Here is a 15,908-nt window from a genome sequence, read left to right as displayed (position 1 = left end):
GAGACATCGTGACAGAGAGACAGAGAGACATCGAGACATCGAGACAGAGAGACAGAGAGACATCGAGACATCGAGACAGAGACATCGAGACAGAGACATCGAGACATCGAGACATCGAGACAGAGACAGAGAGACAGAGAGACATCGAGACAGAGACATCGAGACAGAGAGACATCGAGACATCGAGACATCGAGACAGAGAGACATCGAGACATCGAGACATCGAGACAGAGAGACATCGAGACATCGAGACATCGAGACAGAGAGACACAGAGACATCGAGACAGAGAGACATCGAGACAGAAAGACATCGAGACAGAGACATCGAGACAGAGAGACATTGAGACATCGAGACAGAGAGACATCGAGACAGAGAGACATCGAGACAGAGAGACATCGAGACAGAGAGACATCGAGACAGAGAGACATCGAGACAGGGACATCGAGACATTGAGACAGAGAGACAGAGAGACATCGAGACAGAGAGACAGAGAGACATCGAGACAGAGAGCCATCGAGACAGAGAGACATCGAGACAGAGAGACATCGAGACAGAGAGCCATCGAGACAGAGAGACATCGAGACAGAGAGACATCGAGACAGAGAGACATCGAGACAGAGAGACAGAGAGACAGAGAGACATCGAGACATCGAGACAGAGAGACATCGAGACATCGAGACAGAGACATCGAGACAGAGAGACATCGAGACATCGAGACAGAGAGACATCGAGATTCGAGACATCGAGACAGAGAGACATCGAGACAGAGAGACATCGAGACAGAGAGACATCGAGACAGAGAGACATCGAGACATCGAGACAGAGAGGCATCGAGACAGAGAGACAGAGAGACTTCGAGACAGAGAGACATCGAGACAGAGAGACAGAGAGACATCGAGACATCGAGACAGAGAGACATCGAGACATCGAGACATCGAGACATCGAGACATCGAGACATCGAGACAGAGAGACAGAGAGACAGAGAGACATCGAGACAGAGAGACAGTGAGACAGAGAGACATCGAGACAGAGAGACATCGAGACAGAGAGACATCGAGACATCGAGACATCGAGACATCGAGACATCGAGCCATCGAGACATCGAGACATCGAGACATCGAGACATCGAGACAGAGACATCGAGACAGAGAGACATCGAGACATCGAGACATCGAGACAGAGAGACATCGAGACAGAGAGACATCGAGACAGAGAGACATCGAGACAGAGAGATAGAGAGATAGAGAGACATCGAGACATCGAGACATCGAGACAGAGAGACATCGAGACAGAGAGACATCGAGACAGAGAGACATCGAGACATCGAGACAGAGAGACAGTGAGACATCGAGACAGAGAGACATCGTGACAGAGAGACAGAGAGACATCGAGACATCGAGACAGAGAGACAGAGAGACATTGAGACAGAGACATCGAGACAGAGAGACATCGAGACAGAGAGACATCGAGACATCGAGACAGAGAGACATCGAGACAGAGAGACATCGAGACAGAGAGACATCGAGACATCGAGACAGAGAGACATCGAGACATCGAGACAGAGAGACACAGAGACATCGAGACAGGGAGACATCGAGACAGAAAGACATCGAGACAGAGACATCGAGACATCGAGACATCGAGACAGAGAGACATCGAGATTCGAGACATCGAGACAGAGAGACATCGAGACAGAGAGACATCGAGACAGAGAGACAGAGAGACATCGAGACATCGAGACATCGAGACAGAGAGACATCGAGACAGAGAGACATCGAGACATCGAGACAGAGAGGCATCGAGACAGAGAGACAGAGAGACATCGAGACAGAGAGACATCGAGACAGAGAGACAGAGAGACATCGAGACATCGAGACAGAGAGACATCGAGACATCGAGACATCGAGACATCGAGACAGAGAGACAGAGAGACAGAGAGACAGAGAGACATCGAGACATCGAGACATCGAGACAGAGAGACATCGAGACAGAGAGACAGAGAGACAGTGAGACAGAGAGACATCGAGACAGAGAGACATCGAGACATCGAGACAGAGAGACAGAGAGACAGAGAGACATCGAGACATCGAGCCATCGAGACATCGAGACATCGAGACATCGAGACATCGAGACATCGAGACAGAGAGACATCGAGCCATCGAGACATCGAGACAGAGAGACATCGAGACATCGAGACATCGAGACATCGAGACAGAGAGACATCGAGACATCGAGACAGAGAGACAGAGAGACATCGAGACATCGAGACAGAGAGACAGAGAGACATCGAGACATCGAGACAGAGAGACATCGAGACAGAGAGACATCGAGACAGAGAGATAGAGAGACATCGAGACATCGAGACAGAGAGACATCGAGACATCGAGACAGAGAGACAGTGAGACATCGAGACAGAGAGACATCGTGACAGAGAGACAGAGAGACATCGAGACATCGAGACATCGAGACAGAGAGACAGAGAGACATCGAGACAGAGACATCGAGACAGAGACATCGAGACATCGAGACATCGAGACAGAGACAGAGAGACAGAGAGACATCGAGACAGAGACATCGAGACAGAGAGACATCGAGACATCGAGACATCGAGACAGAGAGACATCGAGACATCGAGACATCGAGACAGAGAGACATCGAGACATCGAGACATCGAGACAGAGAGACACAGAGACATCGAGACAGAGAGACATCGAGACAGAAAGACATCGAGACAGAGACATCGAGACAGAGAGACATTGAGACATCGAGACAGAGAGACATCGAGACAGAGAGACATCGAGACAGAGAGACATCGAGACAGAGAGACATCGAGACAGAGAGACATCGAGACAGGGACATCGAGACATTGAGACAGAGAGACAGAGAGACATCGAGACAGAGAGACAGAGAGACATCGAGACAGAGAGCCATCGAGACAGAGAGACATCGAGACAGAGAGACATCGAGACAGAGAGCCATCGAGACAGAGAGACATCGAGACAGAGAGACATCGAGACAGAGAGACATCGAGACAGAGAGACATCGAGACAGAGAGACATCGAGACAGAGAGATAGAGAGACATCGAGACATCGAGACAGAGAGACATCGAGACATCGAGACATCGAGACAGAGAGACATCGAGACAGAGAGACATCGAGACAGAGAGACATCGAGACATCGAGACAGAGACATCGAGACATCGAGACAGAGACATCGAGACAGAGAGACATCGAGACAGAGACAGAGAGACATCGAGACAGAGAGACATCGAGACATCGAGACAGAGAGACAACGAGACAACGAGACATCGAGACATCGAGACATCGAGACATTGAGACAGAGAGACTGAGAGACAGAGACATCGAAACAGAGAGACATCGAGACAGAGAGACATCGAGACAGAGAGACATCGAGACAGAGAGACATCGAGACAGAGAGACATCGAGACAGAGAGACAGAGACTCGCGCACGGAGACTCGCGCACGGAGACTCGCGCACAGAGACACGCGCACGGAGACACGCGCACGGAGACACGCGCACGGAGACACGCGCACGGAGACTCGCGCACGGAGACTCGCGCACGGAGACTCGCGCACGGAGACTCGCGCATGGAGACTCGCAAACAGAGACACGTGCACAGAGACACGCACAAAGAGACACGCGCACGGAGACAGGCGCACGGAGACACGCGCACGGAGACACGCGCACGGAGACACGCGCACGGAGACACGCGCAGAGACACGCGCAGAGACACGTGCAGAGACACGCGCATGGAGACACACGCATGGAGACGCGCGCACAGAGACGCGCGCACAGAGACGAGCGCACAGAGACGCGCGCACAGTGACGCGCGCACAGAGACGCACGCACAGAGACGCACGCAGAGAGACACACGCACAGAGACACGCGGAGAGACACACGCAGAGACACACGCAGAGACACACGCACAGAGACACACGCACAGAGGCACACGCAGAGACACACGCAGAGACACACGCACAGAGACACACGCAGAGAAACCCGCGCACAGACACACGCACAGACACAAGCACAGACACACGCACAGACACACGCACACAGACACACGCACACAGACACACACACACCGACACACGCACAGACACACGCACACAGGCACACGCACAGACACACGCACACACACACGCATAGACACACGCAGAGAAACCCGCGCACACACACGCGCACAGACACGCGCACACAGACACGCACACAGACACGCGCACACAGACACACGCACACAGGCACACGCAGATGCGCACACGGACACACACACACACACGCATAGACACACGCAGAGTCACGCGCACAGACACGCACACAGACACGCGCAGACACACGCACACAGACACGCACAGACACACGCACACAGACTCACGCACACACACACGCATAGACACACGCACAGAGACACATGCAGAGACACCCGCATACACACATGTACACACACGCACACAGACTCACGCACACAGACTCACGCACACAGACTCACGCACACAGACACACACACACAGACACACAGAGAGACACACAGAGAGACACACACAGACACACACACACAGACACACACACACACACACAGAGACACACAGAGAGTTACAGAGAGAGAGACACACACAGAGACACACAGAGAAAGAGAGAGAGTGACAGAGAGAGACACACACACACAAGAGAGACACATGGGAGATAGAGAGACAGCGAGAGACACAGAGAGAAAAACAGAGAGGGAGAAAGAGAGATAGACATAGAGAGACGCACATGGAGAAACAGGGAGATAGAGATAGGGAGACAGGGCGAGACACACACAGAGCGAGACACAAAGAGAGAAAAAGACAGTGAGACACAGAGAAGGAACGACACAGAGAGGGAAAGACACAGAGAGGGAAAGACACAGAGAGGGAAAGACACAGAGAGAGACACAAAGAGAGACACAGAGAAAGAGAGAAAGAGACAGGGTGTTGGAGCCAGGGAGAGACATAGAGACAGAGAGAAATAGAGACAGAGAAAGACACAGACAGACACACACGCAGAAAGACAGAGAGCGAAAAAGACAGAGAGCGAAAAAGACAGAGAGCGAAAAAGACAGAGAGCGAAAAAGACAGAGAGCGAAAAAGACACAGAGCGAAAAAGACACAGAGCGAAAAAGACACAGAGCGAAAAAGACAGAGCGAAAAAGACACAGAGCGAAAAAGACACAGAGCGAAAAAGACACAGAGCGAAAAAGACACAGTGCGAAAAAGACACAGAGCGAAAAAGACACAGAGCGAAAAAGACACAGAGCGAAAAAGACACAGAGCGAAAAAGATACAGAGCGAAAAAGACACAGAGCGAAAAAGACACAGAGCGAAAAAGACACAGAGCGGAAAAGACAGAGCGAAAAATACACAGAGCGAAAGAGACACAGAGCGAAAGAGACACAGAGCGAAAAAGACACAGAGCGAAAAAGACACAGAGCGAAAAAGACACAGAGCGAAAAAGACACAGAGCGAAAAAGACACAGAGCGAAAAAGACACAGAGCGAAAAAGACACAGAGCGAAAAAGACAGAGCGAAAAAGACAGAGCGAAAAAGACACAGAGCCAAAAAGACACAGAGCGAAAAAGACACAGTGCGAAAAAGACACAGAGCGAAAAAGACACAGAGCGAAAAAGACACAGAGCGAAAAAGACACAGAGCGAAAAAGACACAGAGCGAAAAAGACACAGAGCCAAAAAGACACAGAGCGAAAAAGACACAGTGCGAAAAAGACAGAGCGAAAAAGACAGAGCGAAAAAGACACAGAGCGAAAAAGACAGAGCGAAAAAGACAGAGCGAAAAAGACACAGAGCCAAAAAGACACAGAGCGAAAAAGACACAGAGCGAAAAAGACACAGAGCGAAAAAGACACAGAGCCAAAAAGACACAGAGCGAAAAAGACACAGAGCGAAAAAGACACAGAGCGAAAAAGACACAGTGCGAAAAAGACACAGAGCGAAAAAGACACAGAGCGAAAAAGACACAGAGCGAAAAAGACACAGAGCGAAAAAGACAGAGCGAAAAAGACACAGAGCGAAAAAGACACAGTGCGAAAAAGACACAGAGCGAAAAAGACACAGAGCGAAAAAGACACAGAGCGGAAAAGACACAGAGCGAAAAAGACACAGAGCGAAAAAGATACAGAGCGAAAAAGACACAGAGCGAAAAAGACACAGAGCGAAAAAGACACAGAGCGGAAAAGACAGAGCGAAAAATACACAGAGCGAAAGAGACACAGAGCGAAAGAGACACAGAGCGAAAAAGACACAGAGCGAAAAAGACACAGAGCGAAAAAGACACAGAGCGAAAAAGACACAGAGCGAAAAAGACACAGAGCGAAAAAGACACAGAGCGAAAAAGACACAGAGCGAAAAAGACACAGAGCGAAAAAGACACAGAGCGAAAAAGACACAGAGCGAAAAAGACACCGAGCGAAAAAGACACAGAGCGAAAAAGACACAGAGCGAAAAAGACACAGAGCGAAAAAGACACAGAGCGAAAAAGACACAGTGCGAAAAAGACACCGAGCGAAAAAGACACAGAGCGAAAAAGACACAGAGCGAAAAAGACACAGTGCGAAAAAGACACAGTGCGGAAAAGACAGAGCGAAAAATACACAGAGCGAAAAAGACACAGAGCGAAAAAGACACAGAGCGAAAAAGACACAGAGCGGAAAAGACAGAGCGAAAAATACACAGAGCGAAAGAGACACAGAGCGAAAGAGACACAGAGCGAAAAAGACACAGAGCGAAAAAGACACAGAGCGAAAAAGACACAGAGCGAAAAAGACACAGAGCGAAAAAGACACAGAGCGAAAGAGACACAGAGCGAAAGAGTGGTTGGCGCCGCTTTTCACGCCAGCGTCAGCACTTGGCTTTGGAGAATCCTGGCCAGAGAGGGAGTAACACAGAGAGGGAGAGACACACACACAAACACAGAGGCAGAGAGAGACAGAGAGGGAGACAGAGAGAGGAGAGAGAATGAGAGGGAGACAGAGAGAGAATGAGTGAGAGACATAGAGAGAGTCAAAGAGAGCAAGGGAGAGAAGAGACAGACAGACAGAGAGAGATACAGACAGCGAGAAAGAGAGAGAGACAGAGAGTCAAAGAGAGAGAGAGAGACACTCATAGAAAAATACAGAGGCACACAGCGAGACACACACGGAGGGAAGGACAGAGAGAGCGCCAAAGAGACCGACCGAGTGAGAGAAGGTCGCAGAGAGAGACAGTGAGAGAGAGAAACAGAGACACGGAGTAAGGGAGACACAGAAAGAGGGAGACACAGAGAGAGGGAGACACAGAGAGAGGGAGTCACAGAGAGAGGGAGACACAGAGAGAGGGAGTCACAGAGAGAGGGAGACACAGAGAGAGGGAGACACAGAAAGAGGGAGACAGAGAGAGAGAGGGAGACAGAGAGAGAGAGAGACAGAGACACAGAGAGAGTGAGACAGAGCGAGACGTAGAGAGACAGAGGGACACAGCGGGACAGAGAGAGAGAGACAGAGAGATACTCACTGAGGGAGAGACAGACAGCCAGAGAAAGTGCCAGAGAGAGAGAGAGACGGAGAAAGGGAGAGTGAGAGAAGGACAGGGGAGACAGGGTTAGAGAGACAGAGAGAGAGAGTGCCAGAGAGAGAGAGGGAGACAGAGAGACAGACAGAGACATCAAGAGAGACACACCGACACCGAGAGAGTGAAAGACAGAAGGAGACAAAGTGAGAGAGAGACAGACCGAAAGAGAGGAGAGACATCAAGAGTGAGAGGCCCAGAGAGAGAGACACACACACACAGAGCGAGAGACACACACAGAGACAGACATGGAGAGACAGAAAAAGAGACAGAGAGAGACAGCGAGACAGAGAGAGAGACAGCGAGACAGAGAGAGAGAGATAGCAAGACAGAGAGAGACAGACACAAAGAGAGAGAGAGAGAGAGAGAGATGGCGACAGAGAAAGTGTCAGAGAGTGTCAGAGGGGGAGACACAGAGGGAGAGAGACACAGAGAGAGTCAAAGAGGGAGACAGAGAGAGAGATACTGACAGAGAGAGAGACGCACACAGGGAAATACAGAAGCACACAGAAAGTGAGAGAAACAAGAGTATGAGTGAGGCACAGAGACAGACAAGGAGAGACTGAGAAAGAGACAGCGAGAGAGAGACAGAGGGTGAGATATAGAGAGAGAGACACATACACACATACAAACAGAGTGAGACTGAGAGGGAGAGAACCAGAGAGCGAGACAGAGAGGGAGAGAGAGAGACAGACACAAAAGGATAGAAAGAGACAGACAGAGAGAGAGGGGGAGACAGGGAGAGAGAGAGAGAGAGAGACACACACAGAGATGGAGAGAGAGAGACGGAGAGTGGCAGAGTGAGAGAGACAGCGAGAGAAAGAGAGAGACAGAGAGAGACAGAGAGAGGCAGAAAGAGAGAGAGAGAGAGACACAAACAGAGAGAGAGACAGAGAGAGAGAGACAGAGAGACGGAGAGAGAGAGACAGAGAGAGAGAGACAGAGAGAGAGAGAGAGAGACAGAGAGAGAGAGACAGAGATAGAAAGAGAGAGAAACAGAGACAGAGAGAGACAGAAAGAGGGAGACAGAAAAAGAGAGACAGAAAGAGAGACAGAGAGAGACAAAGAGAGAGACAGAAAGAGACAGGGGGAAGCACACAGGGGGAGACAGAGAGAGAGATAGAGACACACAGAGATGGAGAGAGAGAGTCAGAGTGAGAGAGAGACAGAAAGAGAGACAGAGACAAAGAGAGAGAGAGAGACAGACAGAGAGACACAGAGAAAGACAGAGGCACACAGTGAGACAGAGAGAGACCAAGAACGTGAGAGGACAAAAAGAGAGAGTGAGAGATAGAGAGTGAGAGAGAGACATACAGAGCGAGCCAAAAGTAAGAGAGACAGAGTGAGAGAGACACACACATACACAGACACAGAAACAGAGAGAGAGACAGAGATAGACACACACAAAACGAGAGGAGGGAGGGGAGGACGGGAGAGGGGGGGGGGGGGGAGAAGGACGGGAGGGGGAGGAAAGGACGGGGGAGTGTGGGGAGGGGGGGAGGGGAAGAGGGGAAGGAGGAGAGGGGAGGGGGACAGGAGGGAGAGGGGTGGGAGGGGGAGGGGAGAGGGGAGGGGGGAGCGGAGAGGGGGAGGGGAGGGGGTTGAGGAGGTGGGGGTCAAGGGGGAGCGAGGGGGTCGAGGGCGGGGGGGATGAGGCGGAGGGGGTGAGGGGGAGGGGGTGAGGGGGCGAGGAGGAAGGGGCGAGGGGGAGTGAGGGACGAAGGGGGGGGGGGCGAGGGGAGGGGAGATGAGGGGGAAGGGGGGGCGAGGGGAGGGTGGCGAGGGGAGCGGGGGTGAGGTCAAGGGGGGGCGAGGGGAGGGGGTGAGGGGGCGGGGCGGCGAGGAGGAGGGGGGTGAGGGGGAGGAAGGGCGAGGTGGAGGAGGGGGCGAGGGGAGGGGGTGGGGGAGGGTAGGCGAGTCAGAGGGTGAGGGGCGAGGGGGACGAGGGGTGGCGAGGGGGAAGGGGGGCGAGTGGGATGGGGGGCAAGGGGGAGGGGGGGCGGGGGGAGGGGGGCAAGGGGGAGGGGGCGAGGGTAGGAGGTGAGTGGGGGAGGCATGAAACAGAGAGAGGGAGGACCTGACCCAAGGCGAGCAGAGAAAGGGGCAGGGAGGGAGAGAGATTTTCCATCCACGTCCGAGGAACGCAGTGGGAGGGAAGGAGGGGGGGTGAAAGGGAGGGGCCCAGTCCGAGGCTCACAAAGGAGGGAAAGGGTGAGGGTGAGGGAGGGAAGGGTGAGGGGGAGGGGTGTGGGGGAGGGAGAGATGGTAGGAGGGAGGGAGATGAGTCGGAGGAAGGGAGGGTGAGCGGCTGGTTCCCAAGCAGCAGGGGGAGGTAGAGAGCCACTCTCCTATACTCACTTTGTCTCGGTGTACTCGGTAGAATTGGGCTGTACAGGACTGGACTCCCAGTAAGCCAGGACCGTCTGTAAGGGAGCAGTCTATCAGCTCTGTGTGCATGAGAGGGAGAGAGAGATCAAAACCATCATCATCCGACTCCTCACAGCCACCCCCAGGAGCATCTGGCTGTGTGAGTGTGCGTGTCAGAGAGAGAGAGAGAGAGGGAGAGGGAGAGAGGTATAAAACCATCGTCACCCCGACCCTCACTCACTGTCACCACGACGCAGTCGCTGCCAGTCACCCTGACCCTCACTCTCCCAGTTACCCTGACCCAGTCACTCCGCCCGGCCTGCAGGCTGGCACACTGACCCTCACTCTCCCCGTTACCCTGACCCAGTCACTCCGCCCGGCCTGCAGACTGGCACACTGACCCTCACTCTCCCCCGCTACCCTGACCCAGTCACTGCGCCCGGCCTGCAGACTGGCACACTGACCCTCACTCTCCCCGTTACCCTGACCCAGTCACTCCGCCCGGCCTGCAGACTGGCACACTGACCCTCACTCTCCCCGTTACCCTGACCCAGTCACTCCGCCAGGCCTGCAGACTGGCACACTGACCCTCACTCTCCCCGTTCCCCTGACCAGGTCACTCCGCCCGGCCTGCAGACTGGCACACTGACCCTCACTCTCCCCGTTACCCTGACCCAGTCACCCCGCCCGGCCTGCAGACTGGCACACTGACCCTCACTCTCCCCGTTACCCTGACCCAGTCACTCCGCCCGGCCTGCAGACTGGCACACTGACCCTCACTCTCCCCGTTACCCTGACCCAGACACTCTAGCCCCGGCCTGCAGACTGGCACACTGACACTCACTCTCCCCGTTACCCTGACCCAGTCACTCCGCCCGGCCTGCAGACTGGCACACTGACACTCACTCGCCCCGTTACCCTGACCCAGTCACTCCGCCCGGCCTGCAGGCTGGCACACTGACGCTCACTCTCCCCGTTACCCTGACCCAGTCACTCCGCCCGGCCTGCAGACTGGCACACTGACCCTCACTCTCCCCGTTACCCTGACCCAGTCACTGCGTCCGGCCTGCAGACTGGCACACTGACCCTCACTTTCCCCGTTACCCTGACCCAGTCATTCCGCCCGGCCTGCAGACTGGCACACTGACCCTCACTCTCCCCGTTACCCTGACCCAGTCACTGCGTCCGGCCTGCAGACTGGCACACTGACCCTCACTCTCCCCGTTACCCTGACCCAGTCACTCCGAACGGCCTGCAGACTGGCACACTGACACTCACTCTCCCCGTTACCCTGACCCAGTCACTGCGCCCGGCCTGCAGACTGGCACACTGACCCTCACTCACCCCGTTACCCTGACCCAGTCACTGCACCCGGCCTGTAGACTGGCACACTGACCCTCACTCTCCCCGTTACCCTGACCCAGTCACTGCGCCCGGCCTGTAGACTGGCACACTGACCCTCACTCTCCACATTACCCTGACCCAGTCATTCCGCCCGGCCTGCAGACTGGCACACTGACCCTCACTCTCCCCATTACCCTGACCCAGTCACTGCGCCCGGCCTGTAGACTGGCACACTGACCCTCACTCTCCCCGTTACCCTGACCCAGTCACTGCGTCCGGCCTGCAGGCTGGCACACTGACACTCACTCTACCCGTTACCCTGACCCAGTCATTGCGCCCGGCCTGCAGACTGGCACACTGACCCTCACTCTCCCCGTTACACTGACCCAGTCACTGCGCCCGGCCTGCAGACTGGCACACTGACACTTACTCTCCCCGTTACCCTGACCCAGTCACTGCGTCCGGCCTGCAGGCTGGCACACTGACACTCACTCTACCCGTTACCCTGACCCAGTCATTGCGCCCGGCCTGCAGACTGGCACACTGACACTCACTCTCCCCGTTACCCTGACCCAGTCACTCCGCAGGGCCTGCAGACTGGGACTGACCCTCACTCTCCCCGTTACCCTGACCCAGTCACTCCGCCCGGCCTGCAGGCTGGCACACTGACACTCACTCTCCCCGTTACCCTGACCCAGTCACTCCGCCAGGCCTGCAGACTGGCACACTGACACTCACTCTCCCCGTTACGCTGACCAGGTCACTCCGCCCGGCCTGCAGACTGGCACACTGACCCTCACTCTCCCCGTTACCCTGACCCAGTCACCCCGCCCGGCCTGCAGACTGGCACACTGACCCTCACTCTCCCCGTTACCCTGACCCAGTCACTCCGCCCGGCCTGCAGACTGGCACACTGACCCTCACTCTCCCCGTTACCCTGACCCAGACACTCTAGCCCCGGCCTGCAGACTGGCACACTGACACTCACTCTCCCCGTTACCCTGACCCAGTCACTCCGCCCGGCCTGCAGACTGGCACACTGACACTCACTCGCCCCGTTACCCTGACCCAGTCACTCCGCCCGGCCTGCAGGCTGGCACACTGACCCTCACTCTCCCCGTTACCCTGACCCAGTCACTCCGCCCGGCCTGCAGACTGGCACACTGACCCTCACTCTCCCCGTTACCCTGACCCAGTCACTGCGTCCGGCCTGCAGACTGGCACACTGACCCTCACTTTCCCCGTTACCCTGACCCAGTCATTCCGCCCGGCCTGCAGACTGGCACACTGACCCTCACTCTCCCCGTTACCCTGACCCAGTCACTGCGTCCGGCCTGCAGACTGGCACACTGACCCTCACTCTCCCCGTTACCCTGACCCAGTCACTCCGAACGGCCTGCAGACTGGCACACTGACACTCACTCTCCCCGTTACCCTGACCCAGTCACTGCGCCCGGCCTGCAGACTGGCACACTGACCCTCACTCACCCCGTTACCCTGACCCAGTCACTGCACCCGGCCTGTAGACTGGCACACTGACCCTCACTCTCCCCGTTACCCTGACCCAGTCACTGCGCCCGGCCTGTAGACTGGCACACTGACCCTCACTCTCCACATTACCCTGAACCAGTCATTCCGCCCGGCCTGCAGACTGGCACACTGACCCTCACTCTCCCCGTTACCCTGACCCAGTCACTGCGCCCGGCCTGTAGACTGGCACACTGACCCTCACTCTCCCCGTTACCCTGACCCAGTCACTGCGTCCGGCCTGCAGGCTGGCACACTGACACTCACTCTACCCGTTACCCTGACCCAGTCATTGCGCCCGGCCTGCAGACTGGCACACTGACCCTCACTCTCCCCGTTACACTGACCCAGTCACTGCGCCCGGCCTGCAGACTGGCACACTGACACTTACTCTCCCCGTTACCCTGACCCAGTCACTGCGTCCGGCCTGCAGGCTGGCACACTGACACTCACTCTACCCGTTACCCTGACCCAGTCATTGCGCCCGGCCTGCAGACTGGCACACTGACACTCACTCTCCCCGTTACCCTGACCCAGTCACTCCGCAGGGCCTGCAGACTGGGACTGACCCTCACTCTCCCCGTTACCCTGACCCAGTCACTCCGCCCGGCCTGCAGGCTGGCACACTGACACTCACTCTCCCCGTTACCCTGACCCAGTCACTCCGCCAGGCCTGCAGACTGGCACACTGACACTCACTCTCCCCGTTACGCTGACCCAGTCACTCCGCCCGGCCTGCAGACTGGCACACTGACACTCACTCTCCCCGTTACCCTGACCCAGTCACTCCGCCCGGCCTGCAGACTGGCACACTGACACTCACTCTCCCCGTTACCCTGACTCAGTCACTCCGCCCAGCCTGCAGACTGGCACACTGACACTCACTCTCCCCGTTACCCTGGCCCAGTCACTCCGCCCGGCCTGCAGACTGGCACACTGACCCTCACTCTCCCCGTTACCCTGACCCAGTCACTCTACCCCCGGCCTGCAGACTGGCACTGACCGTCACTCTCCCCGTTACCCTGACCCAGTCACTGCGCCCGGCCTGCAGACTGGCACACTGACACTCACTCTCCCCGTTACCCTGACTCAGTCACTCCGCCCAGCCTGCAGACTGGCACACTGACACTCACTCTCCCCGTTACCCTGACCCAGTCACTCCGCCCGGCCTGCAGACTGGCACACTGACACTCTCTCTCCACGTTACCCTGACCCAGTCACTCCGCCCGGCCTGCAGACTGAGACTGACCCTCACTCCCCGTTACCCTGACCCAGTCACTCCGCCCGGCCTGCAGACTGGCACACTGACACTCACTCTCCCCGTTACCCTGACTCAGTCACTCCGCCCGGCCTGCAGACTGGCACACTGACACTCACTCTCCCCGTTACCCTGACCCAGTCACTCCGCCCGGCCTGCAGACTGGCACACTGACACTCACTCTCCCCGTTACCCTGACCCAGTCACTCCGCCCGGCCTGCTGACTGGCACACTGACACTCACTCTCCCCGTTACCCTGACCCAGTCACTCCGCACGGCCTGCGGACTGGCACACTGACCCTCACTCTCCCCGTTACGCTGACCCAGTCACTCTGCCGGGCCTGCAGACTGGCACACTGGCACTCACTCTCCCCGTTACCCTGACCCAGTCACTCCGCCCGGCCTGCAGGCTGGCACACTGACACTCACTCTCCCCGTTACCCTGACCCAGTCACTCAGCCCGGCCTGTAGACTGGCACACTGACACTCACTCTCCCCGTTACCCTGACTCAGTCACTCCGCCCGGCCTGCAGACTGGCACACTGACACTCACTCTCCCCGTTACCCTGACCCGGTCACTCCGCCCGGCCTGCAGGCTGGCACACTGACACTCACTCTCCCCGTTACCCTGACCCAGTCACTCTGCCGGGCCTGCAGACTGGCACACTGGCACTCACTCTCCCCGTTACCCTGACCCAGTCACTCCGCCCGGCCTGCAGACTGGCACACTAACCCTCACTCTCCCCGTTACCCTGACCCAGTCACTCCGCCCGGCCTGCAGACTGGCACACTGACACTCACTCTCCCCGTTACCCTGACCCAGTCACTCCGCCCGGCCTGCAGACTGGCACACTGACACTCACTCTCCCAGTTATCCTGACGCAGTCACTCCGCCCGGCCTGCAGACTGGCACACTGACACTCACTCTCCCCGTTCCCCTGACCCAGTCACTCTGCCGGGCCTGCAGACTGGCACACTGACCCTCACTCTCCCCGTTCCCCTGACCCAGTCACTCCGCCCGGCCTGCAGGCTGGCACAGTGACCCTCACTCTCCCCGTTACCCTGACCCAGTCACTCTGCCGGGCCTGCAGACTGGCACACTGACCCTCACTCTCCCCGTTACCCTGACCCAGTCACTCCGCCCGGCCTGCAGACTGGCACACTGACACTCACTCTCCCAGTTTCCCTGACCCAGTCACTCCGCCCGGCCAGCAGACTGGCACACTGACACTCACTCTCCCCGTTCCCCTGACCCAGTCACTCCGCCCGGCCTGCAGACTGGCACACTGACACTCACTCTCCCCGTTACCCTGACCCAGTCACTCCGCCCGGCCTGCAGACTGGCACACTGACCCTCACTCTCCCCGTTACCCTGACCCAGTCAATGCGCCCGGACTGCAGACTGGCACACTGACCCTCACTCTCCACATTACCCTGGCCCAGTCATTGCGCCCGGCCTGCAGACTGGCACACTGACCCTCACTCTCCCCGTTACCCTGACCCAGTCACTGCGCCCGGCCTGTAGACTGGCACATTGACACTCACTCTCCCCGTTACGCTGACCCAGTCACTCCGCCCGGCCTGCAGACTGGCACACTGACACTCACTCTCCCCGTTACCCTGACCCAGTCACTGCGCCCGGCCTGCGGACTGGCACACTGACCCTCGCGCTTCCCGTTACCCTGACCCAGTCACTCAGCACGGCCTGCAGGCTGGTACACTGACCCTCACTCTCCACATTACCCTGGCCCAGTCATTGCGCCCGTCCTGCAGACTGGCACACTGACCCTCACTCTCCCCGTTACGCTG

At 56.7% G+C, this 15,908-nt stretch overlaps 1 protein-coding gene across 1 annotated transcript in view; it reads right to left on the bottom strand.

Moving 5' to 3' along the window:
* LOC140406312 (caspase-2-like) overlaps positions 1–15,908 on the bottom strand; it is a gene marked incomplete at its 3' end in the record, with an annotated part of 115,147 nt that overhangs the window by 15,589 nt on the left and 83,650 nt on the right. Inside the window, exon 4 of the mRNA XM_072494426.1 lies at positions 9,962–10,050. Within this exon, the coding sequence (XP_072350527.1) occupies positions 9,962–10,050 (89 nt within the window). The remainder of the gene's footprint in view (positions 1–9,961; positions 10,051–15,908) is intronic.

The sequence above is a fragment of the Scyliorhinus torazame genome, unplaced genomic scaffold (genome assembly GCF_047496885.1).
Source record: "Scyliorhinus torazame isolate Kashiwa2021f unplaced genomic scaffold, sScyTor2.1 scaffold_463, whole genome shotgun sequence".
Lineage (NCBI taxonomy): Eukaryota > Metazoa > Chordata > Chondrichthyes > Carcharhiniformes > Scyliorhinidae > Scyliorhinus > Scyliorhinus torazame.
Note: the sequence above shows the minus strand (reverse complement) of the source record. Positions and strands in the feature narration are given on the sequence as shown.